The sequence below is a fragment of the Ictalurus punctatus genome, chromosome 16, assembly GCF_001660625.3.
Source record: "Ictalurus punctatus breed USDA103 chromosome 16, Coco_2.0, whole genome shotgun sequence".
NCBI lineage: Eukaryota > Metazoa > Chordata > Actinopteri > Siluriformes > Ictaluridae > Ictalurus > Ictalurus punctatus.
This window is the reverse complement of record NC_030431.2, coordinates 15,573,522-15,599,155: the sequence shown is the minus strand read 5'-3', so window position 1 is coordinate 15,599,155 and position 25,634 is coordinate 15,573,522. Positions and strand designations below refer to the sequence as shown.

Below are 25,634 nucleotides of genomic sequence, written 5' to 3'. Positions count from 1 at the left end.
TTATGAAACAGCTAATGTTTGAGAGAAAACCCAGACCTGGAGCTCTACCTTCTTCCTACTAGTGATGACATTTCCACACTCAACACCTCCCAATCTCCTTCTTACCACCAAATGCCTAAAGTTATCTAGCGCAAAGTTTTTACAGTTCCACAATCACTATTCTTGACATTTAGGTATGCACAGCATATGGCTTGTGGGCCGGGACCAGCCCAATAAAGGTTCTAATACAGCACCGCTGGTTTAAATTATTACATTTAAGAATATATACCTGCCACATTTGCCACATTACAAATCCATATATCCATCCTTTTCTGTACCACTCATCCTACACAGGGTCATTGGGAAGCCTGGAGCCTATCCCAGGGGACGAGGCAGGGGACACCTTGAACAGGGTGCCAACCCATTACAGGGCATAATCGCATGCATGCTACAGACAATTTGGAAATGCCAATCAGCCTACAATACATGTCTTTGGATTGAGGGAGGAAACCGGAAGAAACCCCTGAAGTACAGTGAAGGCGAGAATCGAAACCCCAACCCTGGAGGTGTGAGGCAAACGTGCTAACCACTAAGCCACCATGCCCACATTTGTATAGTTTGCAAATATACACAAATATATAACATACAATATAAAAATTATAATATACACAAATATACAGTTTCTTTTGGACCCGATCATATCCTATTACAAATGAAATATTTTAAGTGTCAAACATCATATACCAGAATAGCTTTATTTACTATGAAACATAAAAACAGTACATGTGATATGGATTCATTTATATTTTTGTCAGCATAAAACTTGGAAAATGATAACAACAGTAGCCCATGGCGAATGTTTTTCAGCACCAGAATGGCAGACTGGCTTGGCAATAGTTTCTCACACTGTGAAGCAAATTATTTCCTGTTTCAAAACCATATGGGCTGTGAATTGCAGGAGTCTCTCTCCGATGCCTGATGGCCTTGGTTTTCAGAGAATTGTGTCTATCAGCGAGTGTAACTTCGAGATGGCACCGTGAAGCTGGTGTGATCAGATGGTTTGGGCTTTGGCAGAGAACCCTCGAGCACCTGAAAATAATGGACCAGACAGAGTGAACTCACATAACGGCGCTGACGCGCTGCTAAAATCCACACTGGCATGATAGATGTCTCGCTATTATCTGAAAATCCACTGGGTAACATGACACCCTTAAAAAAAAAAAATACCCCTAATAAACACAGTGACTGACATATTCTCATTCACCACAAGCTTTAGTCTGTCATACCTCCATCAACCTCAGTTTCCACTTCATCTCCAGTCAGACACTGCTCTGCCAGAATGTTTTTTTCTTTTTCCTAGAACTGAACAAAATTACTAGGACATGTAATAGCTTGACTTCACAGAAAAAAGACTTTTCATGGACAATTTTCCCTTGAAATAGCTTTGTTTTCAAAGCTCCTCCAGTTAACTTCAGGACTTGTGTGTCTTTCTACTTTCTCTGTAGTGGGTCTTCATGCTTAGTGCCCTGAAGCCAGCTACCTGGGCTTTTAATTACTGTTTTTCTAAAAGGACTTTGATTCCTGCAAGCGAGTCCATTCTGCCATGACATAATGACTCTCAGTTAAAAGTAATTAGTACCTAGGGAAAGAGGTGTACCGGGGCAAGAAAACACCTGTGAAGTCTCCACAATTAGGTGGGTTGCTAATGTAGGCAAGCCCTCATCAGTTGAACAGAGAATAAGAGGAACTCGGGAGCACAGGATAGGGTGCTGTTATGATACATAATCTTGTAAAGTCGTATTATACAACAATTAGATCTGGTCCACTAATTTGATTTGGACAAGCAGTATTCCAATCATGAATCATGCTATTTAGTATAACAACATTGGTACAGGTCCGTGTTCAATACATAAAATTCCAATTCTAGCAATAGTTTGTTACATCAAAACCTTTACTACACTATGGGCTGTCAGTCAGTCTGTGCGTTGCATGGCAACAGGCAACACTCTATCCAGCTGTGGCTTCTTTGGGAACTATTTTCATAGATGGAGTGAATACACAAAATATTTATTTCAGTTACTCCATACTAATACTGTGTTCATCTTTTAGTTCAGTTTACAAAAACATTTACACACAAAAATTGATAAATGAGGCCATATGCAACCATGCTGTTGTACTAAATATCAGTATAGTTGAGATTACCTATGGCTGAATCACAGCCTTGCTGGTATTCAGTATAACAGCTCTCTTGATTGTGTGATACTGCTTAATTAAAGAAGATAGGGCCTCATTTATCAAGTTTTGTGTGTAAATATTTTCATAAACTGAACTAAAAACTTCTGCCAGATTTACAAAACTATCTGTAACACTGATTTACTTTGTACCCACACGCGTACATTGATGAATGGCAATCACCTGGAAATTGCCAAGAGCATTCACAGCATCACAGGTGATTTAGTTTTAATGATTCCCACAAAACACAAGCTCCCATAGCACTGAAATGGAGAGAAAATGGTGAAAGAAAAGTAATCTCTCAGAGGCAGAAGTTGAAGTTATTTTGACTCATGTCTACACCAATAAAAAATATTATTTAGCAGCATAACAGCATGTGAAAAGGACAAAACCTGGAGACAAATTACAGAAAACGTAATTAGGTGTTGAACTACGCAAAGTACAAAAAAAAAAAAAAAGAAAGAAAGAAAGAAAGAAAGAAAAAAGGCATGGGGAGAAGGGATCTACATTGTGCTCAGGGGATCATGCACACCAAAGCACAGAATGAAATGTAAATTGTAAAATGTAAAAGATAGTAAAGGTTGATTCCATGATTTGATCTGCCATTTAGCCCTTGTAGCTTGTACTGTCCTGTGTTGCACCATGGTCCTGAAGAAACACCATTTTGTTACAATATATACGATCTACATAGAGGAATAAATAAAACAATAAGTAGTAGTTAAAATGGGGGTGAATGTGTTCAGCGAACAGGGTTGAGTGAAAATTGTGGGAAGATAAAAAAAATGTACATTTTTCATAACCTACAATGGATGACTCATGGAAACAGATGCTTCAATCCTGAGATGGTAAATGGATTCATATATTAATGCAAAAATAATCATGATTATATTTCAAGCTAAAATAGTTACAGTATAGTGATCTTGGGACAAGCATAAATGTTCTTTTCTAGGTGCTGTATATATGTACAAAATATGTACATTATATATAGCCCACATAGAGGCCAACAGGTTGTTTGTGTGGCTACAATGTGTTTGGCTTGGCTACAATGTAAATGTACTGCAATAAGCTGATATGCAATGACCAACATGGTCAAGAACTGGTCACCTCTGTTACTGTCAATGCTATTAATGTGAAGTAACTACTTAATGCAAAGTTAAATGGTTGATATAAACAGCAAAGATTGACAGTTTGCATAAATACATATTTTATTTTGGAGAGATTTAAATACATGAAGAAGTATTGTAGTTCTGAGTTGCTCGCTTATTAGGTACAGTTGAGGTTATAAGTTTACATACACCTACATACAGCCAGGGGTGTAAACTTTTGAACAGGATGATCGGTGTAAATTGTTATTATTTTGTTTTAAGATCTTATTTTTTCATTTACTACCACCATTTAGTATCTATATAAGATATTTACATGTTTCCCAGAAGACTAAATAATAAATATTTACACCCATCATCACATTAAAAATTTTATACCCCATGGCTCTTGATGTATCGTGTTGCCTTCTTGAGCATCAGTGAATGTTTGCACCTTTTTGTAATAGTTGTGTATGAGACCCCCAGTTGTCTTAAATGTGAAAAGATGGATCTCAAAATCATATAGCCACTGCTGGAAAGGTGTCCAATATGCAAAAGATGCTGGAAAAGCAAAGAATGTGCAGGACTTGGAGGATTTTTCCTGTACAACAGTGGGCAGTTTAACTGCTCAGGACAAACAAGGGACTTATGAACAACTACCACAAAACATAAACACAGTCGCTGATCATCCAGGTAACGACACAGTATTAAGAATCAAGTGTATGTAAACTTTTGAACTGGTTCATCATTTGTGTAAATTCAGCTATTATCTTGTGGACTATATGTAAACATCTGTTATGTGAAATAGCTTCTTCAGGACAGAACTAAATAAAAAACAAAATGCAGTTTTTAATAATCCCTCTTATTTTTTGTAAATTAACAACACTTTTTTTCTGCCTATAATGCTTTTACATCTATATCAAGAAAACAGAACTATATTTCACCAGAATATGGAAACAATTGGTTTACTTTCTAACCTTGCCTCAGCTTTCTGCAAAGATCACATGAAGCATAGGACAATATTGTACCGTGGAAGTATTATATTTTACTTTACCTACTCTTACAGGTATGCCTAAAAATCTGTTTTAGTCTCTTTTTTGCTGATTCTTATTATTTGTGAGTGTATTCTGTACCAGGGTGTTCGGACCTGATATGTCTCGCCATAAGATAAGTGGATAGAATGTACGTAAGGAGACAGATAAGTGGTGCATGTTGTCATGTGAAGACCCTTTTATCATACAACGAGCTAAGCCTCTCTGAATACGTTATCACATAAATGACCTAAAAACTTGTAATATATCGGGTGGCTTTCACACATTTAGTTAGATAGGAAGGGAGACAAGTTGCATGACAAGGCCAAAACAGAACTCTGACTACATTCCCATATTTCTCCATCTGAAGAACTTTGTGCAAAAAAAATGCATCTACCGTAAAGATCTTGTCTCCAGATTTAGCCTACCACCCTTTGCATCTGATTGAAGCATTAACCTAGTGTATAAAAAAAATAAAAATAAATAAATAAATAAATAAAATACCACAATACAACAGAAAAATAAAACTTGCTAATTAGCAATTGTTAACCACATATAAGAAAGGACAGTGATCAGTTAGATCAAAAGCAAACAATACTGCTGCTATTCAACACATTCCATGCCTGACATTTACCTCAAGTGATAAGAGACTGATAATGATGATGGATGTGAAAGTAATTGCACATTCCCATCATAAATGTATAATCTTAGTTAAAGTGTGCTTTTTCCATAAATAGATCAGGTTAGAAGTGTAGACATAGGCAGATTGTAAACGTGCCAGTCATCTGTCATCTTAGGACAATATCAAGTCAGGTTAAAGTCATTACAACTGAGATAATATAGAGATGACAACAGAGTAATTGCAGACTCCAAATCGAGTTCACAATGCAAATATAATTAATTATAATAATTTTTTTTTTTAAATAAAATAATAGAGTATTTTGCATGGAATGGGTTGCTTTGTAGATTATTAGTCTGCTGTAGTATGTCATAAATAATGGCTGAGAAACATAGTTTTCATGATCACATTCATAATTTATACGATTGAGGTCATAATTTTAAATATGTCTTGCAGAATCAGCAAAATGTTAATTATTTAACATAAAAACTGCATTTTGTTTTTTTATTTAGTACTGCCCTGAATAAGCTATTTCACATAACAGATGTTTACATATAGTCCACAAGACACAATAATGAACCAGTTGCCTCTCAAGAAAGCAACAGAATTCATTTTAGTTTACATTCTGCTAAACTAAAATGAATACATGGAATTTGCCTTTACACTTTCAGTGTGTTGGTGTCTTTTATTCTATTAAAATTGGATGAAATCTTTAAATGCTTAACAATGCAGTTTTCTTCCTGATGAATTCTGGGGGTAACCTGATTTTAAAACTTAACTTGTGATGGAAATGTACGAAAGAGCAACTTCATAATTTCACATTATTTCACCATTTCAGCACTTTCCCAGGCTGCCACACATTTGGTATTCAAATGCATTAGGTCATTGTTCAGGAAGAAGCTGTAAAGTAGAAAGAACACAAAATATTATACACATCATAATTCAACAGAACGAGAAAGAAATATTCATAAGAATATAAAATGCCACATTCAACCATGGAGTACTGATTTCTTAAAAGTCTCATTTGTAAACATGAAGTAAGCAAAAAGGCAGTGCTACAGGAATCCTAGGAGAGTGAGTAATGCCTACCTTTCAGGAGTGTAAAGGCGGGGAAAAAAGGGGGCTATAGAGAGGAGGTTAACATTTTTAGAGAGACAGATTTCCCACAAGTTGAAGGCTGTTTCGGACCAGACATTTATCGGTGGAATGAGTTGGCCTCTGACAGAGCTCGGAGCACCCTGGATATTAACTCAGCAGTGGGCATTGTCATCATCCACCCTATTCACATGACCAGCATCGCAATGGGCTGATGAGAGATGGCACTTCCTTCAGGGCACAGTATATCATTGCGTGGCCTTGCCACATGTTGTCAGCTGTGACCTTGTTTGAATGTGAAAGTGAGACATCCACTTTAAGTCGTAAAGCTGTGGAACCTTATAACAGTTTTTGTCCAGCAGTTTTACCCTTGAAGGCAGACGTAAATAAAACAAGATGAATCCACAAACCGCAAGTCAATCATTACAGAGGCAACTCAAATACAGCTTACAGCTTTCCTTCGCATGACTTACTTGTTTTTTGTTTACTTCACAGTGGCAGTGACATTGAAAGGAAAGTTCTGAAGTTAAAGTCCGACTCTTCTTAACTTGCAAAGTCGTTAAACACAGAGGTCCTGTAAAATACCCCACCACTTTGACAAAGATATTCGTGCTATATAGAAGTCCAATCACCATGCTCCAAAGCACTATTAAATGAACGTTTAAAAAGCAGTTTGGATTATATAATCAGAGTAATTGGCAATTAGGATTTGCTTAATGGTATAAAACAGTACATAACCACTAAGCTGTAGTTACAAATCTTAATTTTGTGCTTAAGTTTCAAAAAAAGAAAGTATAGAAGAACAAACATGACTCCTACTGTAGTATAAGCTGGGCCAAACATTTAGGCACACATATCTCTCTGCAACAAATAGCTGTTTATGTAGGAAAATGTGTCATAAATAGGATCTACATGAGCCGTCTCCAGCCATTAGTGTCATGTAAGATGTTTTTGGATTTTGCTCCCCCACGAGGCAGTCGCCCCAGGCCCCGGCTCCTTACTGAGCTGCTCTGATCTCTAGACCTGCCAGCTAGGACCTCATTAGCATACTGGCGTAAACAGGCTTCACTTTCCATACAAAAATAATGTGGCTGATCGGAATAAGCAATGAGTGGCACTGGTAGAGCTTGCCCTTGGCTGCTCATCCCTGACCAGAGAAATGTTTTCTTTAGTAATGACTGTGGTTAGGATTAGAAAAGGTTAGCCTGAGAACAGTGTGTTTGGCCCTGTCACAACTGGAACAGTGCCAGGATGGCCAGGTTTTTCTTCGAAATATGAAGCTAGCTGATGCTGTTTGATTAAAGTTCAACGGTTAAGGGATAATACTGTCAAGTCTGATTATATTCTGTGTTTTAAAAATGTGATAATTCGCAAATCTTCAGTCAGAGTTGACTTTTTAGATTAAACTTCTTTCAATAACAAGTTAGTCTATTCTCACTTTGGTTAATGCTTTCCCACAATGCTGTTCCACTACATACTGAGAGTGTTGCCAATAGGAATTAGCCCTTCTCTAGCCTCATCTCTGCCTAGAAATGTACCAGCACTTTAATCAGTCAGTCTAGTTCTTCCACCTCCTCACCTGTACACTCTGGTCAAACAGATCAGGTTCCAAAGACTCAACTTTCATATTAATACCCCCCATCACCATCATCATGCTCATCATCTCAAAGATCACTAACTGAGTGTAACTCAGCAAAACAGTTTCATATAGCTGTAATGCATTCTGGAACTTGAAACCCAATGTTGCTGTTTCCACTACTACTTCGTTGGATTTCTCATTATGACGACGTAGAACTTTGGTGGAAAATGGTGCCAAGAATGAGACCTGACTGTTATCACTTATGTGTGCGAATGTTTATGTTTGAGAAGATTTTTTTTCTACCGATAAACACCACTGGAATTGTGCCAAAAAATACAGCACCAACCAACAAAGTAGCACCACAATCATTAATCACTAATCACATATCACAAATATTTCAATATAAACACATTTAATGTGTTTTAGGGTGGACTTTTCCTTTAAGATTACAAAAACTGCCATACCACTTCTTACTTAAAGATTTATAAAGTAAATTCAGTAGAGATCATTGTGAGCACTATCTGACCACACACACTGACTCTGGCCAGTTGAGACCCAGCATAAGAGTGATGCAGTGAAGTTACCCGAGCTATACAGCTTCCATCGCTAAACTCTGATTTTCTCTAGCCTGTGGCAGTCTCACCACTTGATGATATTCCTCTGACACATGCGACTGTTCAAACAAGAGCTGAAAGCCTACTATTAATGGCCTCCTCTTTAAAAGTTGAGACGAATCACTGGCCTAAGCCCCTCCCTGGGCTGCTCCATTTGTACTTATTCAGTGCCTCACTAGCACCAGTCACGCTGTGTAAACAACATGAAGCAAGGAGAATGGGTTCTTCTCTGCCCTCTCCTTTCTAATTTAGACATCGCAGCTTCACCGCTGTGGGACATTAGGGAGCGTGGCTAAGGAGTCAGACTAAAAGCACGGTATGATTGTAGCCATGTCTTCAACTCTCTTTCCTTTTTTCCTCCCCATCTAGTGTGCATCCTAGCAAAATGAATCATCCCTGCCAGAGGAGACAGGCACCATGTGCTGCTAGTGATAGCAAATGAGATTTATGCAATGAAAGATGAGACGCTCTGTTCAGCAGAACGCACTGATGGCTAAAATTGAATACACAGTGCAAAGTCGAGGACTGCAATCGATACAGAGTATTAAAGCAGAATTTGAATGGAGAAACGGTGATGATAATAATAATAATGCTGCTCATCATCATTCAGGTCTGTCAGTTTGGGCGTAGCGGCCCTGGCACAATGGTCAAAACTTTCCATGTAGCACAAGGCTGAAAAATGTTCTTTTGATTATGTTCTAGTTGTAATATTGAAAGAGCGTGTAAAACTTGCTGAAAGCTCTTTCCCTACCTCGATCATTCTACTCTCAGTGAGACTACCAGTGCAAAAAAAAACCAATTCATGTCTGAAAATTGAGGGGAATTGTTTTTATAGATTTATTTTATAGACAGGTGGAAGGTTAAAAGACTGAGAATAAAATAAGGGGCATAAAACCTGAAGTGAAAATGACTCGTTTCCTCCACGCCAATCCACAAAGCCCTACGTGAAAAGTCTGAGAGCAGTCCATTCCTAAGTAATTCAAGTGGTCCCAGATCTTGTAATATTAAATAAAAGACTGAAAAGAAACTGCAAAACATTTTTGCTTCTCCCATTGGTCATGTGAAATTTTGCCTGAGGAGCATCATGCAAAAGTTGAAACTGAACTGAACTGAACTCTGTTTATCTGTGCAGTGTCCATTACTGAATTTGGTAATGTGAAAATCCACATCTGTGTTGTGCATCCAATTGAAGATAATGTGTTTGAAAGCACACTGGTAAATGTTCCACAAAATATGAGAGTCACTTTGCTATGAACAATATTTGGCTGGACTTGCGGTAGCTTCGCCACTGATCCGCTTCCATCCAAACTGCTGAATAAATATGTATGCAGATACACTGTGATTTCAAAAAACGACCTGAATATGACAGAAAGTCATCATTGTGACTTTAACCCATGTGATTCAGAAGGAATAGGTTCTGTGTGCATTACTAAGAAACAATGCAAAATGCCAGGAAGAGCATGCATGGGTAAAATTAAGGCAAGCCCACGCTGCCCTGATAATTAGTCCAGCTCAGTCTGAGATCTAATAGCAGATTAGATTGGATAAATTCTAATATCTGCTCATCAGGAAGCAAACAGGGAGTAAGCCAGCAAAGATGAGCAGTGACCCCCTCATCAAACAAGGACATCTTCATGTATAGCCAAGAGGGTGAGACTGAAGATACAAACAAGCTTTGCTTCACTAGGAGTCAGATGAACTGGTGTAAATTGGCTACTTTGATGATGATAACAGAAGGAGATAGGGCAAAAGGTTGAGGAACAGCTGGCCTGATTCTGAATTTTTTTTTTTTTTTTTAATGGGCTGGTGGAATAACACTGATGTGCCGCTATTTAGAGAGCAGAACAGTGGCCTAGAGCATGGAGATGAAGCGTGACTTCATGGTAAGGAGCGGAACACCTCAAATGGGTCAGAATAAACTGAATATTAACTAGATCCATGCAGAGACACACAGAAGAGAGAATACTGATCAAATTAGATCAAGTTTAAGAGGAAGCAAGAGGACAATCGGAGACTTGCATCATACCATTGTGAGTTCTCATTTTAAGTGAGTTATTCTGTAATCTAATGGAAAGTAACATTATCCACTTAGGGAATCATAAGAATCATGCTTTCGCCAAAACTCACATCCAATTGATTCAGCACATAATATCATTTGTATAATCACATAGCTCCCAATAGATACTAATGTAAACACTGAAGATTAAAATCATTTGTTGTTGCGGACTGACAACAGTAAGAGTACTGAACCACACTGGTGTACACAAGTGTTCTTAAACAGCAGAACCCAGACAGAGCCGAGTAAGTCACAATGATATACTGCCATCTAGGGTTTATATTACAATACTTCTGTACATCACACTGGAGAGGTATAACACACTGCCTTCAGTGCATTCAAGTGTAAAGGTTATACCACAGATATAACACTGACCTAAACATTTGAGTTTTAAATATCGTTGGATCGTCATCATAAACTCAGTTATGCCCAATCTCACCGGTAAATATCATGCTCAATTGCTTAATGGCTTTCAAACATGCAATAAATTAAAAACAAGACTTCCATTATACAAACAAATGACCGAAATAGCAATGAGAGAAACCCAAGATCCACAAACGATGGCAACTTGGCGCCAGTAGTGGTTGCCTAATCGGGAGGTTTCCAAGAACCTACGGCAACCGGGTTCGGCTTTTCCAGTAAGCTGGAAATTGCTATTGGCATTCCAGGCAGATTAAAGTCAATAAAATACCACTGAAGGGAAATAGAGTTTATGATGATAGAGCGCCGTCTGGTTGAACTCCTCTTAGGCTTCAACAAAACACTAGACGCTGTGTCTTTTTCTTTCTCTCCGTCCCTCGCTCATGTCTGCAACTCTGCATTCATTCATCCTTTAATCCTTCCGTTAACATTCATTCACTGCACCGCTAATGGCGAAGGTAATGATAGTGTGGTGGTAAAGCAAGACTGAATACATTTCCTCTGCATAATATATTCACCCATGTCTGACTACTCAGCTTCCTTGTTTGGTTGATTTATTATTATTATTATTATTATTATTATTATTATTATAGTCTTTAATGGTATTGATTTTAATCATGAATAAGAGGGCTGAATTTCCTGGTGAGCTTTAAATCTTTTCACTCACTGTGCTGGTGTATTAACTTACTACTTTATACTACAGCAAATAATCATCTCTTGCACTCCCCAGGGTTCCTCTTGTCTGTCCCAAAACCTGAGGCGCTGCTACTACCTGAAAGGGAGCAAGGCGCCGCCACACGAGGGAACTAAAAAGAAATAAGCTTTTCTCCCCCTGAGAAGAAGAATAATTTACCTTGACTGGACCACTTTAAAGAAAAGTCTCAGATCTGCACAAAAAAATAATCTCAGATCATGTTCTAAAACTGTAGTTACAGAAATGTGTCATTTTAATGCATCACATTGATGGCTTTAATTAACATTTGACAAACTCTATGCCTTTTATTTGGATCATATACATTAGATTCACAGCAATTTGGCACATAGATTTCATTAATACCTGTAATTTATTCTTTGTTTGTGATGTCTTACATAGATTAGGGTATTTACTAAGTGATTACTACTACAGGTATTTAGTAATAATAATAATAATAATAATAATAATAATAATAATAATAATAATAATTAAAGGTAATTGTCTAATCAGTAGACCTTGGAGAGGTATTGAAAAATAGGGCACTCAAATGGAATGAATATTGGTTCACCAAATTTTACGTTGACAATATAACTAATCAGAAGCAGAGCAGCAGCAACACTGTAAAAAGAAAAGAATACACAATACACCAATGGTACAATTTGCAATCAGCAATACAGTGATGAATTCTGAAATGACCTGGAGTGTCAATGTCATTGATTGGACATTTAACTAAATGCTGAGCATGTTTAAAAGACAAAACTTTTGGTAAATAGACACAGGCAGGGCAAACAGGCTGTTTATTTATCTTATTTATTTATCTGGCACACTGATCCTCACTGATGACCTCTATTAAATATTTACCATTCAGCAGATTGTTCAGCTGTGATTTAATCACAAATTCTTGTCACCTCTCACTATTTCCTGTTGGGTTTACACTGGGGAGAGGGGGAAATCATTTAAAAAAAACACACACACACACAAAAAAAAATGCACTCCTCCAATAAAGGCCTCCAGAACAGTTGCTTTTTCTTTTTGCTTCAAAGAACTTTTACACCAGAACACATTTGTCAAAACCACCAGGGAGTATATTTTGTACACACTTCCAGAGGACAATAGTTGTAGCGAGTGGACAAAATAATACATGCATGGTTGGTTTCAAATGCTACATTATTGTTATGATCATGGTTTCTTGGAACAACATAGCTTTAATCTCAACTTCATCTATGTTCTGTGTGTTGTTCTATATCTGTGTGAATTTCGCATATCGTCCGTGTGGGTTTCCTCTCAACAACATGCTGGCAGTTGGACTGGATACACTAAAAGGTAGGTGTGAACGAATGTGCAAATGTGTGTGTGGGGTATATTCTCGCCTCATGCCCAGTGTTCCTGGGACAGGCTCCAGATCCATCATGACCCTGACCAGGATAAAGCATGAATGACTTTTTGGCAGCATTTACATAAGTCATATATTGCTAACACCAATGCTGTTATTATAATTAACAATCGATTTATTACACCCTTGGAGAGAAGATAAAAGCACTGTAAATGTCTGACTTAATATGGGTCGATTGCATTAAGAGCCTTACATTAGTAGGAAGGAACAAAGGAAGTAAGAGTCTATGCAAATGACTGCAGAAACATAATATAACAATTTTACTATAAATCAGAAAATTAAGTGGTTCTATACAATTGATTAACATGGTCCCTAGCATAGCACCACACAATATTCTGATATCCAGGCCAATTTCAGTGAAAACAGCTTTATGTATGAAATTAAAGATTACTTTAAAATGATGTCATTGACAATCCTTTATCAGCTCCATGTGATAACAGGATATGCAACGAAGCATCTTGGTTCAGGAACATTGTCCTTTTGCAAAACAAAATTAAAGAGATGCAACAAGGCGGTCCAGTCCAGTCCAGCCCGATCCATGGAACAGACAGCTTGGATGCAGTGTCAGTCTCTCTGGTCTGAGTAAATAGGTCTAATCCATGCCATTTCATTGAGTCTTGTTCATCATTCTTCTCAGTGAGGAGAGAGAGGTGTAAAGGCCAGTGCCTGCACGATCACTAAAATGGGCTGCACTGACCAGAACAACTTCTGTCTCACTCAAAATGATTTATGTTATAGGCCGAATATTTTTTGCTTGCTCTTTTTCCCCATTGTGTCCATGTTCAAAATTCAATCATTTGTCCGTGATGGAGTTTAGAAAAAGGTCTCCCTACACAGGGGGCATGTGGACTTATTGCTTGATGTAAACCATTTATACTGAAAAAAAAAAGCATGAAGAATTATACACAAAGAACTGAAAGCACAGGATGAACAATTTACCATGTGTTTGAGATACAGCATGCATGTGTGTAAGAGAGAATGTGTGAGTGTGTGTGCATGTGTGTGTGTGTGTGTGTGTGTGTGTGTGTATATATGTGTGTGTGTGAGAGAGAGAAAGAGAGGGAGAGGAGGGATCTGATACTTACCAGACAAGCAGAGTGGAACTTCTTCTTACAGGTGCGACAGGCTTTCTTAGGAAGTGAATAGTTGGATCCGTGGATGACGGAGAAACAAATCATGCAGTCCTCCACTCCCTCAAAACGCTTATCCACATTGTTCTTCCACAGAGACAGACCTTCCATTATACTGCCGTTCTACACACAGCATACACGGTACACACAGTCACATACAATTTGCAAGGCAAGTTAGTATTTGAGTATACCGAAGTCTAGGTGTGAAATAGTGATAGTAGCTCTAGACAGTTGTTTTCCTATGAAACTATTTTATATGCAATGGTAATTAAAAGAAAAGGGAAGTTGAAGCTAATTTCAAAACTGAATTCCATTATCAAAAGGAATTGTCAGTAAGTTCCAGTCACATTTATATAACGCTTTTCTAGACACTCAAAGCACTTTACATAGTATGTGGCGGGTGGGGGGGGGGGGTCTCCTCAACCCCCACCAGTGTGTAGCATCCACCTGGATGCCATAGTGCGCCAGAACGCCCACCACTATTAGTGGAGAGGAGAGAGTGATGTAGCCAATGATAGAGAAGGGCCAATGGGAGAATTTCACCAGGACACATGGGTTATACCCCTACTCTTTTACAATAAGTGTAAAGGGATTTTTAATGAGCTACAGATTTTTACAAGAGCTACAGGAAGATATGTTTCTGGCCATTGTCAATTGGGAATCATTTTACCCGATTCTTATTTCTAACACAGCTTTGTGTGTATTGTTCCTGGCTCCACCCGGGGGGGAGGGGGGGGTAAATAAGAGATTGGTGGAAACTTGTATTTCATTATTATTGAACCATCTGAACTGGCAGAGGTGTTTAAGGTCTTTGTTATGCAAATGTGAAAAACTTTAATAACTCAAGTTCACTACTAATTTTCGGATTGAATCACACACATATTTGGTTCTTCCCCAAACTGTTGCCACAATGTTGGAAGCACACCATTGTCTTGAATGACTTTGCATGCTGCTTCATTACAACTTCCCTTCACTGGAACAAAGAGATTCAAACGTGTTCCAGCATGATAATGCACTTGTGCACAAAGCAAGCTCCATGAAGACATGGTTTGCCAAGGGTGGAGTGGAAGAACTCAAGTGGTCTGCACAGAGCCCTGACCTCAACCCCACTGAACACCTCTGGAATGAACTAGAACTCTGACACCAGGCCTCTTTGTCGAACATCAAAGCCTGACCTCACTAATGCGCTTGAGGCTGTATGAGCACAAATCCCCCACAGCCACGCTCCAAAATCTAGTACAAAGCCTTCCCAGAAGAGTGGAGATTATTATAACAGAAATAATCTGGAAAGGGATGTTCAATAAGCACATAAGGGTGACCTGGTGAGATGTCCACAATCTTTTGGCCATATACTGTATGTGTTGGACATGGCAGTATCCGTTAAGGAGGAAACTCCAGTGTACTTCATTAGTCTTTTTCATCCAATCTTTTCCTACCTGGTGTGTAAGGTAGGTGCTGAGCTGCAGCATCCAATTGCGCCACTGCTGCACTGCGACACCGACCCTGCGGCCACTCTCTACAGTAATGGAGCCCAGCGGGTAGTTCTGAGGCAGCTGGATCACTAGCTCAATAAAAATATCATCCACTGAGTATGTCGCGATCACCTCCCGTGTGGCAGAGCGAGCTTTGACCTGTAAACACAGACAGGTGCCTTACTGGTACACATAAAAGTTCAACAAACAGCCTTTGGCTGGTATAAGTTTCACAGGGTGACATCTGTAATAAAATCTGTGCAGGTCTCGTTCCATAATAAAACTCCAGATCCAGAGAGCTCTGAATTATGTGAGAAAAGCTTACTTTTAATATAAAACAGGTTCTCTCACACACACACATAACACACAACAATCATGATATTGTGGTATATGCAAACAAAACGTGAGGCTTTATACAGGCTATAGCTCTCATTAATAGACCATTTAATCAGCTTTCGAGATTGCACTTTTTTCCTTTAACTTTCTTCTTTCTTTCAAATGGCCCCTAGTGAGAACAATACAGTAGCAAAGCAGCCAGCATTTTAGGTTTACTAAAGTAATTTAAACATTCTCTGGATATGCATACAAGAAAATGGAATTACCTTAGCTCCCTGTGGATTAACACTACACAAAAATGCACCCACAGACTCTCATAAAACACTATTTTTGCATGAAAAATCTAATCGTATACTGGACCTGCCTGCCGGTTTTGACCACTTATCATCTAGAGCAATAGCGGTATTCCAGCTCAGTGAACTCAAGCCATTTTTAATGCTACTTGTTTTCCTGAGCACACTCCAAGTGTGCAAGCATGTAGACAGAATCAAAGCATTACTGCTGCCAGTGCTATGTTTTATTTAACAGTCCTTTTCTGAGCAGTTGTCTTCGATTCCAAACAAGCCTCCGCCAGCTGACGTTTAGCATAAACCATTCCACAGTGTTTGTCGCAGCATGTGAAAGCCTGATATCGAGTTTACTGCACTGTGTCTCACCGTCATGCTGTCGAAGGTCTGCGTGCTGGACTGCACTGAGGCAATCTCCTGCGCTGATAGCACACTGCTCACATATTTGCTGGTGAATTTATCCACAGTGCTAACCACACGCTTCTCCTGACTGTTCCACCACAGACGCACCATTGCAGGCAGATCCTTCAGAGCGCTGTAGTACACAGAGCAGGCCAAGTGTGGAACCTCAGACTGCAAGTCGTCCTTCTCTGTCACACAAGTGAGCACACACAAAAGTGAAGACGTACTGAATTTTGAGATCCAACCAAAAAAAATGTTCTGCTTTATCAGAAATGCTTCCGAGAACCACCTGAAACAAACTTCTGAAAACTTGGAACATTCATGTATGAGGTTCTTGGGTATTTGCAAGGGAAGTGGTGTACTAAACAATTGAAAGTGTGTGTCTGTTCAAACTAAGCTGCAACAAAAGTGTAGATCAGCTATATTAAAGGGATCCTTCATAGAAGTGCAACATAACATCTGAAGCTACAGCAATGATTGATGTCATGGTTTATCTTCTGCTAATTACAAATAAGAACTTAATCAAAACAGCCAGTCAAACAATTTGTACTCCTTTTCCTTCCAATTTAACTAGAAATCGGCCAGTTGTCTCTAAACACTGACTGCAAATGAACCCGGCCCTTGAAAGAGCAATAAATAACGTAAAATATAAGTAACAAACATTTAATTAACTATGTACAGTTGGGTCAAATATGCAGAAGATGCTGGAAAAGCAAAGAATGTGCAGGACCTGGAGGATTTTTCTGAAGAACAGTGGGCAGTTTAACTGCTCAGGACAAACAAGGGACTCATGAACAACTATCATAAAACATAATAACAGTCATAACAACACCACACAGTATGTAAACTTTTGAACAGGGTAATTTTTTATAAATTCAGCTATTATCTTGTCTTATGGACCATATGTAAACATCTGTTATGAGAAATAGCTTATTCAGATCAGTACTAAATAAAAATAAAAAAAACAGCATGGGATTTTTATGTTCCCCTTATTTTGTTAACAGTATTGAGATTTAGCAGATTCTGGAAGCGGTATACAAACTTTTGGGCACAACTGTTTAAGAACTCATAAGGAATGTTAAGAAGTTAACAAGTTTTATCGATGTTACATAGTCAACAAAATAATCAAACTAAGACTGAAGCTGCAGGCAGTGTTGGGCTCCCTGGGTCGATCCTGATCTCAGGTTACTGTCTGAGTGTTGTCCCCATGTCCATAGAGGTTTCCTCTGGGCTCTCTGGTTTCCTCCCACCTACCAAAAACATGCATCCTATCCAGGTGTACTCCTGCCTAGTCTTCTTGGGATAGACTCCCAATCCAATGTCACCCTGAGCACGATATAGCATTTACTGAAGATGAATGGATGACTGAATGAACTCTTAAGACCATAAGCTACTGGATTTCAAACGTAGAGATGCTATCACTTTACTAGTGGGAATTTATTTAAGCTAATAGCGTTACTACTTGAGGTGACACTAGAGCCCAACACTGCTGCTGTGATTAGATGAATGCTTTAGATGAGAGACTCTTGAGATGCAGAGCTGAAGCTCTCGTCCGTTTCCGCCCTATATCACTACTGGCTGATTGCAGTGGACTAAGGAGCACTTTCCCAAATCGGCCGGCCCACATGTTTTTCCTGACATTCTGAAGTTTTTGGAGGCATGTCTGAAAGAGAGACTAAACCAGCCATAAATTCCTCATGGCTCTAATTTGTGACAAGTGAGCTTAAACATGAACCTAAACGAGAATGTACTCACGATGCAGCGAGAGAGACAGGCTCTCAGTGAAGAAGCTTTTGGGCTCTCTGCTTGCCGTTTCTGCCACCTGCCCAGGCAGTGTCGGGTTCTCCGGCATGAGCCGAAACAGGTGCAGCAGCAGCTTATGCAGTGAACGAGTCTTCTTTAAATGCAGGCAGTATTGAACACGCAGCTGTAACACATCATCATCCCAAGTGGATGAGTAAACCCACTTACAACCGCATTACATAGAGAAGCACATAAATGCTTGTCTGTTTAAAATGCAAACCCAAATCTGCACTTGAATTTAAATAAATAAATAAATAAATAAATAAATAAATAAAACCATGTGAGTAAAAAAAGAAGACACGCTGAGAAACCGAGTGCGACAGGTACTATACCTGGGAAGGTGCAGCCTTAAAGAAGATGAGAAGGAGTTTCCAGGCCAACAGATATCCCAGGATGCAACAGTGCTCCATGCTGAGAGGTTGCACAACAGCAAACTCGCCCACTTCTACACTAACCAAAATATTCTCCACCAGCTCCTCTGTGGCTGTGACAATACTCATAATCGCAGCCGGAGGAGACCTGCAAACAGAGGGCCGTAGAGTTGTTTCACATTGATTTTGTTCATTTGCTCTCTGTAGAAACACAACCCTAGGGATAGCTCCTGATTAATGTGCTGTTCTCAGTTATAGACTGTTTAAAAAGTACACAAGTTAAGGTGCTATTGAATTTTTACAAGCACATTTCACTATAGCATAATCATTATTCTCATAAATTTGTGACTTTTGCTTTCTATTAAAAGTCACACGTCAATGCAAAAATTTAAAATGCAAAACAAATTTTAAAGTTTTCTATTGTTTTGTTGTTGTTTCCAGTTCTGTAACTGGTCCACAATATTGCACAATATGACTGCGTGATGTATGATCTTACAAGGATGGCTCTTCCTCGTCTTCATCTTCAGATTTGGTGCTGGCGCCTTCGCTGTCACTTTCTGGTAGGGAAGGCATTACCCTGAAAAAACATGAATATTTTATTTTAAAAGAAAAAGAGAGAGAGAGAGAGAGAGAGAGAGAGAGAGAGAGAGAGAGAGAGAAAGAGAGAGAGAGAGAACACCAACACCAACAACTTGAACTAGTGGTTCCATTCCTATTATAGTATGTTATTGTATGACGGTTCTTGTTTTGAATTGCTCTTGCTCCACTCCAAATGAATTTGTATAATGATTAGCCCCTGGCTTACTTGTACAGCATGTGGTAGACAGCTAGCTGCAGTGGCCGGCTCTTGAACAACAGCAGCGGTGTGAGTGTGTTCAGCAGTGTCTGCAGGGCATCAGACAGACTGCTCCTCTGGTCGGCCACAAACCGAGCTGGGAGTGTGTTGTGTGTGAGCAGCTGGACAGGAATGTGCCCGAGAGCTTCACCCGCCGCCTCCACCACAGCCAATGGGAACATCGGTTCATCTGGCTCAGAAAACTCCACTACGGTAAACAAAACACCATAGTCAGATTTACTCTGGAATTAATGCTGGAGGCATTAAAGAATCTGTTTCACAACAGCTTCTGAATGTTACTTTTAAGGCCAGCAAGCCTGAGCATGAAAAGAAAATGAAAAAAAAAATAAACATCCTTTGCATAAATGAGGCTAAAACGCACCATGTGTTCAGTACTCCAGCTATTCATAGAAATTATAGCTGTTCATATTGCTAGTTTTAGCCAAGTGTTTGAATAAATTGCAGCCTCATCAGGGGTTCTGATGAATAAAATAAATAAATTAAAACTACAAGACTCCCAAAACTTGGTTTAACTCCCAAGACTTGTTTTATCCCCCCATGATGAATAATAAATAGCTTGAAGTGCTAGTTCCGTAAAAATGTAATAGATAACAGAAATATGGCTAAACTTTTACCCACATCAAGAAATCCGGATTATAGGAATATGCTGATTGGAAAGAGATCCAACTTTAGAGGAGCCCATCCCTTTCCCCTGCAAAACTAGAAGCTGGAACATGATTGCCTCTTATAATTCATGATAAACTAACTCTTGTCAGTCACAAACGCAGTTTAATACAAACGCAGGTTATCTGACAAGAATTTCAGCTCCCTTTGGTTTTATGTTTTTCCCTTTAATCATTTTATACCCGCTGCCTACCACTAACTATCACTCAACAGCTACCATCTAGGAAGAGTGAGGGCTAACTCTGACAAATTAATTCCCCTAAAAGGATTTAATCCTAACCAGAAATCCTGCCGGGCATGTTGTGTATGCTAATACAAAAAAACAAAACAAAACGGATATCTTAAAGCAACCAAAAAAAAAAAAAAAAAAAAAAAAAAAAAAAGGAGAACATGAACTTACATTGCTAAATCTTATTTGGTCTCGAGCCTTCATTACTACACCTACTATGTCTGACATGATTTGCCAGCTGTAATTACAAAACCGTTCACCTAAAAACATGACGAGACAGAGAATAATCGGTATATTTGTGTTTGTTTTGTTTCCCCCGTGTTGCTGTTTGGAGAATATTAGTTTAAATACAGCATACAGAAAGTGTGGTTTTGTGATTTCAGTGGATTTTACTCTTCGCTCATGCGCGAGTCAAAAAAATAAATCTGAGCTGAAGTGTAAAATAAGGGCAGCACGAGGCACAGGCTCGAATTTGACACAGCTCTATCACGCCTCTGACTCGGCTGACGTGGATTGAAACTTGTTCGAACGTAAGTGAATGAAGTTTTGATGTGATGCTTAACATGAACCTTGATGCGACGTGATGTCCGATGTCAACTGGTCTGTAGTAAATAATTTAGAAATTGTAGAGTGGCTGTCACACTTTCCAATATAAAACCAATCAAATGTGATGATGGTTGTAACCACGCTGAAGGATAAAGTTGTAAATAAAGCAGGACTCACTGGGAATCTTGATCAGTAGAGGCAGTAGCAGATTGTGGATTCCCTCCACGAAGAACTCCTGCCATTCGGAGCTGAGATCAGGGGGCAGCTGCTCCATTACACCAGCAGGTGGTGCTGTGAAGAACTCATTCAGTGTGACAATCAGCTCACAGTTAGCCTGGACAAACTGTTGCACACAAGGGTTCCAGAAGGCCCTGCTGCTCTCACTGGCAGTCTATGGACAAACACACAAACAGTCGCATATGAGAACAAGCCTGGTTCAGTTCTAATGGTTCATCTCTAAAATAAATGATGACAAAACAATTATGAACAACTACCAAACAAGGAGCATCTTACCTCCAGCCAGGCCAGCATGGAGCACAGTAGGAAGTCCCAGTGAGTGTTGCCGAGGACTGTGGGAGAATGATTCACCAGCCGAGATAGAAAGCGCATCATCTCCACAGGCAGGGCCAGCTGTGCAGCAGATGCTTTCCCCAGGTCACTAAGGATGAACAGATGAGAAACAGAGACTTGGGAATGTTTTTCAAACCTCCGAACAAGAAAATTAATATATCCAGCCGTTTCCCAGAACAAACGATGAACTCCTATGCACCTTTAAATACGTTATCCTCTTGTGAAAATGTGATGCTGTGGTCAGATATGTAAATGGCTTTATGAACAAACTGTATCTCTGTAATAGTCAGAGACTGATTATGGCACACAGCATGACAGCAATTGGAAAGTGAAGCTAAAATATTCAGACGCTTCAAGTGTAGCTTGCTTGAGCATTTTTGTTATTTCGCAAACGTAAAGAAGTTGCTGATGAGATGGTGTCGTTATTAATACAGTATTATTCGTTACACCAGGCCTGCATTCTTTCTGAAAATTATACACAGATCCACAAACCTGTTAAAGAGAAACCATTCTTCTTTGCTGTTGCGCCACTCGAGCATGGTGGCCATAACAGCCAGCAGAATCTCTTCTTCAACAGGAGTTGCAGCCTGCAGACAACAGTCAAGCACCGCTAGGCATGCCCAAACACCTAAAAACAAAAACATTCCAGTAAGCACAAGACAATCTTTTCTTAACAGCAATTTTGACAATTGATTAAGGTTCATTTATGTTGAAATGCACTAAAATAAACTGTAATGTGAACTTTTGGCTTGTTAAGAAATACATGCTTTTACGAAAGATGGCAGAACAGTTATCTTTTATTCAGCATTATTTAGACAGGGTTTTCCCTATGATAGAAAGGCTTGAGCACAGCGCCTAAGTGTTTCTGCGGAGCACCTTAAGCTGAAAGAATGTAACAAAAAAAAAAGCGACATATCAGAATGAATGATAAAATAACAGTGAGAGATCTTGTTAACATGTGCCAGACATGTTAACAAGTCTCTGATGTCTCCAACTCCAAGTCCAAGTCTCAAGTTTTTGAGATGGAGAGCAAGTCAAGTCTCAGGTCTCTGAGGTCCAAGTCAAGTCTCAGGTCTCTGAGATGGAGTGCAAGTCAAATCTCAGGTCTCTGAGATCCAAGTCAAGTCTCAAGTCTTTGAGGTCCAAGTCAAGTCTCAATTCTTTGTTCTATTTTTAGCAATATTTCTCTCAGCTAGTTATTGTAATTAACAGTGTATGAGGCTAAACCTTTTTTGAAATACTGAAACTAATTACTTCTACAGAAAGTCATGTTCATTTATTAAAATTTGTCTAATAAAGCACACAAGGTTTTTACTTAAATCATTAATTTAATTTTTATACAGAAACAAAAAACAAATGCTTTCGAACTGTAAGTAATGGTCACTCGGAACTCAATTTTTAAGTCATTTTTATTGGAAATTCAGTTTGAAGCAATCTTCCAGCATGACCAGCTTGATTACTCTCCGGTCAAAGTGCCCTTAGGAGGGTGATTTATACCATTTGGAACGGAGAGACCGTCAGCACAAGAAAAAAAAAACGTGCTGTGTATTTTGCGCTATTTGAGTTGCCGTAGTTTGTTGTAGTTATCAAGCAATGATGGGTAAGGTAGTCTCCCAGAGAGCGCCGAGGGTACCAAAACCCCAGTGTACAGATGCAATTTAACTTGGTAAACTTGCATATATATGGATATGGTCGTTAATACTTTGGGGCCCCCGACAGCTGTGTAACAGTGCAGCTTTCCTTTGGATTAATTGATTACTTTTCAAAGTAAATGACACAAAGATTATCACAAGGTAAGACTTGGCTATACTGTTATTGTTTGTTGTTCATTGATATAACATCACTTTTCCAAAGGGTGATGAACACATGCCTTGCAGTTATCTCACGTGTATATAATAATGCTGGTTTGGTGTGTTTAGAGATGAACTGATGTGATATTTGGTGCTGCAGCATATATTCTATTGATAGAGAATGAATGAATAAGGAATGAATAGAAAAATGCAGTGTTTGATGCTGTCATGTGGGGTAGTAATGAGAGAACGTAATCGGGAACGCCAAACCAAAATGACTTGTGCTTTTCATGTGTCTTTGTCTTCAAGTCCAAGCCAAGTCTTGAGTCAGTTGTTCACGAGTCCAAGTCAAGTCTTGGGTCAGTTGTTCACGAGTCCAAGTCAAATCTCGAGTAAGTTGTTCACGAGTCCAAGTCGAGTCTCGGGTCAGTTGTTCACGTGTCCAAGTCAAGTCTCGTGTCAGTTGTTCACGTGTCCAAGTCAAGTCACAAGTCTTTTTCTGCAACTTAAGTGTGACTTGAGTCCAAGTCGCAGACTCGAGTTTCCATCTCTGCTATGTTCTGATAAAAAAATATATATATATTAAAAACAGAGAGGTGGCTTGATGTCAAACAGAAAGGTAAACTGGCAACAGGAATGACCTGCCAATCAGCAATCAGTGTTTGGACAATCGTTTCTGTGATTCAAATGCTCATTGCTAAGGTAATTGGATATTTTGGTGTACCGTCAACTCGGTACTTACAACCACTGACACGGATAAGCAAGTTGCAAGCCATCAAGAAGGTAAGCCTCAAATAATAAATGAAGTATAACCTTTTTTTGTTCAAGAGTAATAATTCTAGATGTTAACAACAGCGACAGCAGACAGAGAAAAGATAACTAAGATGTAGCCTATTTTACAAGTTAAGAAATTACTAACCTAACTAACTTACGTAGACATTCACGATTGTAAGTTACGTTAGCCAGTGAAGCTAGTTAGTTGATGTTACATAAAGATACCTCGACTGACCTAATGTTAGTATCTAACGTGGCTTGGTAGCTAAACAAAGTTAACTTGTGTTCACACGTAACGTCTTTTTATGATGGAAAGCGCTGGTCAAAGCATTTTTTTAAATAGAAAAAATGTTGTTCCAAAATGCAGTTGGAGAGCATCCCAAAAGAAGCTCAGGGCATTTTTGAAAACATGGTCTACTCCATAGGATTATTATGTAAAACAGGTGCCGACATTATGTGTGAACACAGCCTTAGGTAGCTATGGATTTTAGACTACAAAAAGATTCATTAAAAGATTTTACAGGGCCAACAAAACCAGAAAAGTGGGGATATTTGCAGTTAAAATAAATCAAGAAATTCTCGGTCTGTCTCCTTTATGTCCTTTGGTTGCATTTTCAAAATAATTGCCTATGTATTTCACCATGTTTATTCTTCCTATGTGTACAAGTACAAATCCTCACATATTTTCATTAAATTTCAAACATGTTATTTGGTGAAATGAATAGATTTTTGACTTTAAGTACAGTAAGTGTTGCCAGCTTTCTTTCACAAATATTGTAAAGGATAATGGTTGAAAACAATTTTTTTTAAAAAGAAAAATTGCAACCACCCCCTGGAACCCAGACAGCACCTAAGCCTTCTGAAAACCTAGAAGAAACCCTGAGTTAGTTTAGGAATCCATGGTTGTTGACATGATGGATCGTGTGCTGTACTGCCAACCCTATACTATAAAAAGTGCTTTGCTATAGATGCAGATTAAGTAGCTGGAATTCACAGGCTGTCCACAGGTCAGGAGACCCATGCTGTCTTCCATATATATACACTCACTGTTCACTTTATAGGAACACCATCAATGTACATGTGCACATTCATGCAGTTATCCACTCAGCCAATCATGTGGCAGCAGTGCAATGCATAAAATCATGCAGATGCAGGTCAAAAGCTTCAGTTAATGTTCATTAGATTGGAGAAAAAATATATAATTTCTGTGGATGGAAACACAGTGTTAATGAAAGAGATGAGAGGAGAATGGCCAGACCGGTTTGAGCTGACAGGAAGTCAAAAAGCTACTCTGATGAGCAGAAAAGCATCTCAGAGCACACGTCAACACAACCCTGAGGCGGATGGGATACAGAAGCAGATTACCACATCACGTTCCACTTGTGTCAGCCAAGAACAGGAATCTGGGGCTACAGGCTCACCGAAATCGCACCAGACAGATAAAGATTTGAAAAGAGTTTGAAGATGATGTTTTTCCAATATTTAACTGTCCAGTTTCTTTACAGCCACGGTCAAAGTCACCCCCCCATTCTCATATTTGATGTAAACATTAACTGAAGATTCTGTATTTACACGGTTTTATGCATTTCACTGTTGCCACATGACTGGCAG

The 25,634-nt window shown here is 39.0% G+C and overlaps 1 protein-coding gene across 1 annotated transcript in view; it reads right to left on the bottom strand.

The window, feature by feature from the left end:
- Nucleotides 1-12,195: 12,195 nt before the first annotated feature.
- ltn1 (listerin E3 ubiquitin protein ligase 1) overlaps nucleotides 12,196-25,634 on the bottom strand; it is a 31,747-nt gene continuing 18,308 nt past the window's right edge. Inside the window, exons 20-30 of the mRNA XM_017489569.3 lie at nucleotides 21,952-22,087; nucleotides 21,403-21,547; nucleotides 21,067-21,280; nucleotides 19,401-19,638; nucleotides 19,092-19,172; nucleotides 18,557-18,743; nucleotides 18,177-18,348; nucleotides 16,389-16,609; nucleotides 15,361-15,555; nucleotides 13,880-14,047; nucleotides 12,196-13,670 (exon numbers count right to left, since the gene is read on the bottom strand). Of these exons, the coding sequence (XP_017345058.1) occupies nucleotides 13,608-13,670; nucleotides 13,880-14,047; nucleotides 15,361-15,555; nucleotides 16,389-16,609; nucleotides 18,177-18,348; nucleotides 18,557-18,743; nucleotides 19,092-19,172; nucleotides 19,401-19,638; nucleotides 21,067-21,280; nucleotides 21,403-21,547; nucleotides 21,952-22,087 (1,820 nt within the window). The 3' untranslated portion in view covers nucleotides 12,196-13,607. The remainder of the gene's footprint in view (nucleotides 13,671-13,879; nucleotides 14,048-15,360; nucleotides 15,556-16,388; nucleotides 16,610-18,176; nucleotides 18,349-18,556; nucleotides 18,744-19,091; nucleotides 19,173-19,400; nucleotides 19,639-21,066; nucleotides 21,281-21,402; nucleotides 21,548-21,951; nucleotides 22,088-25,634) is intronic.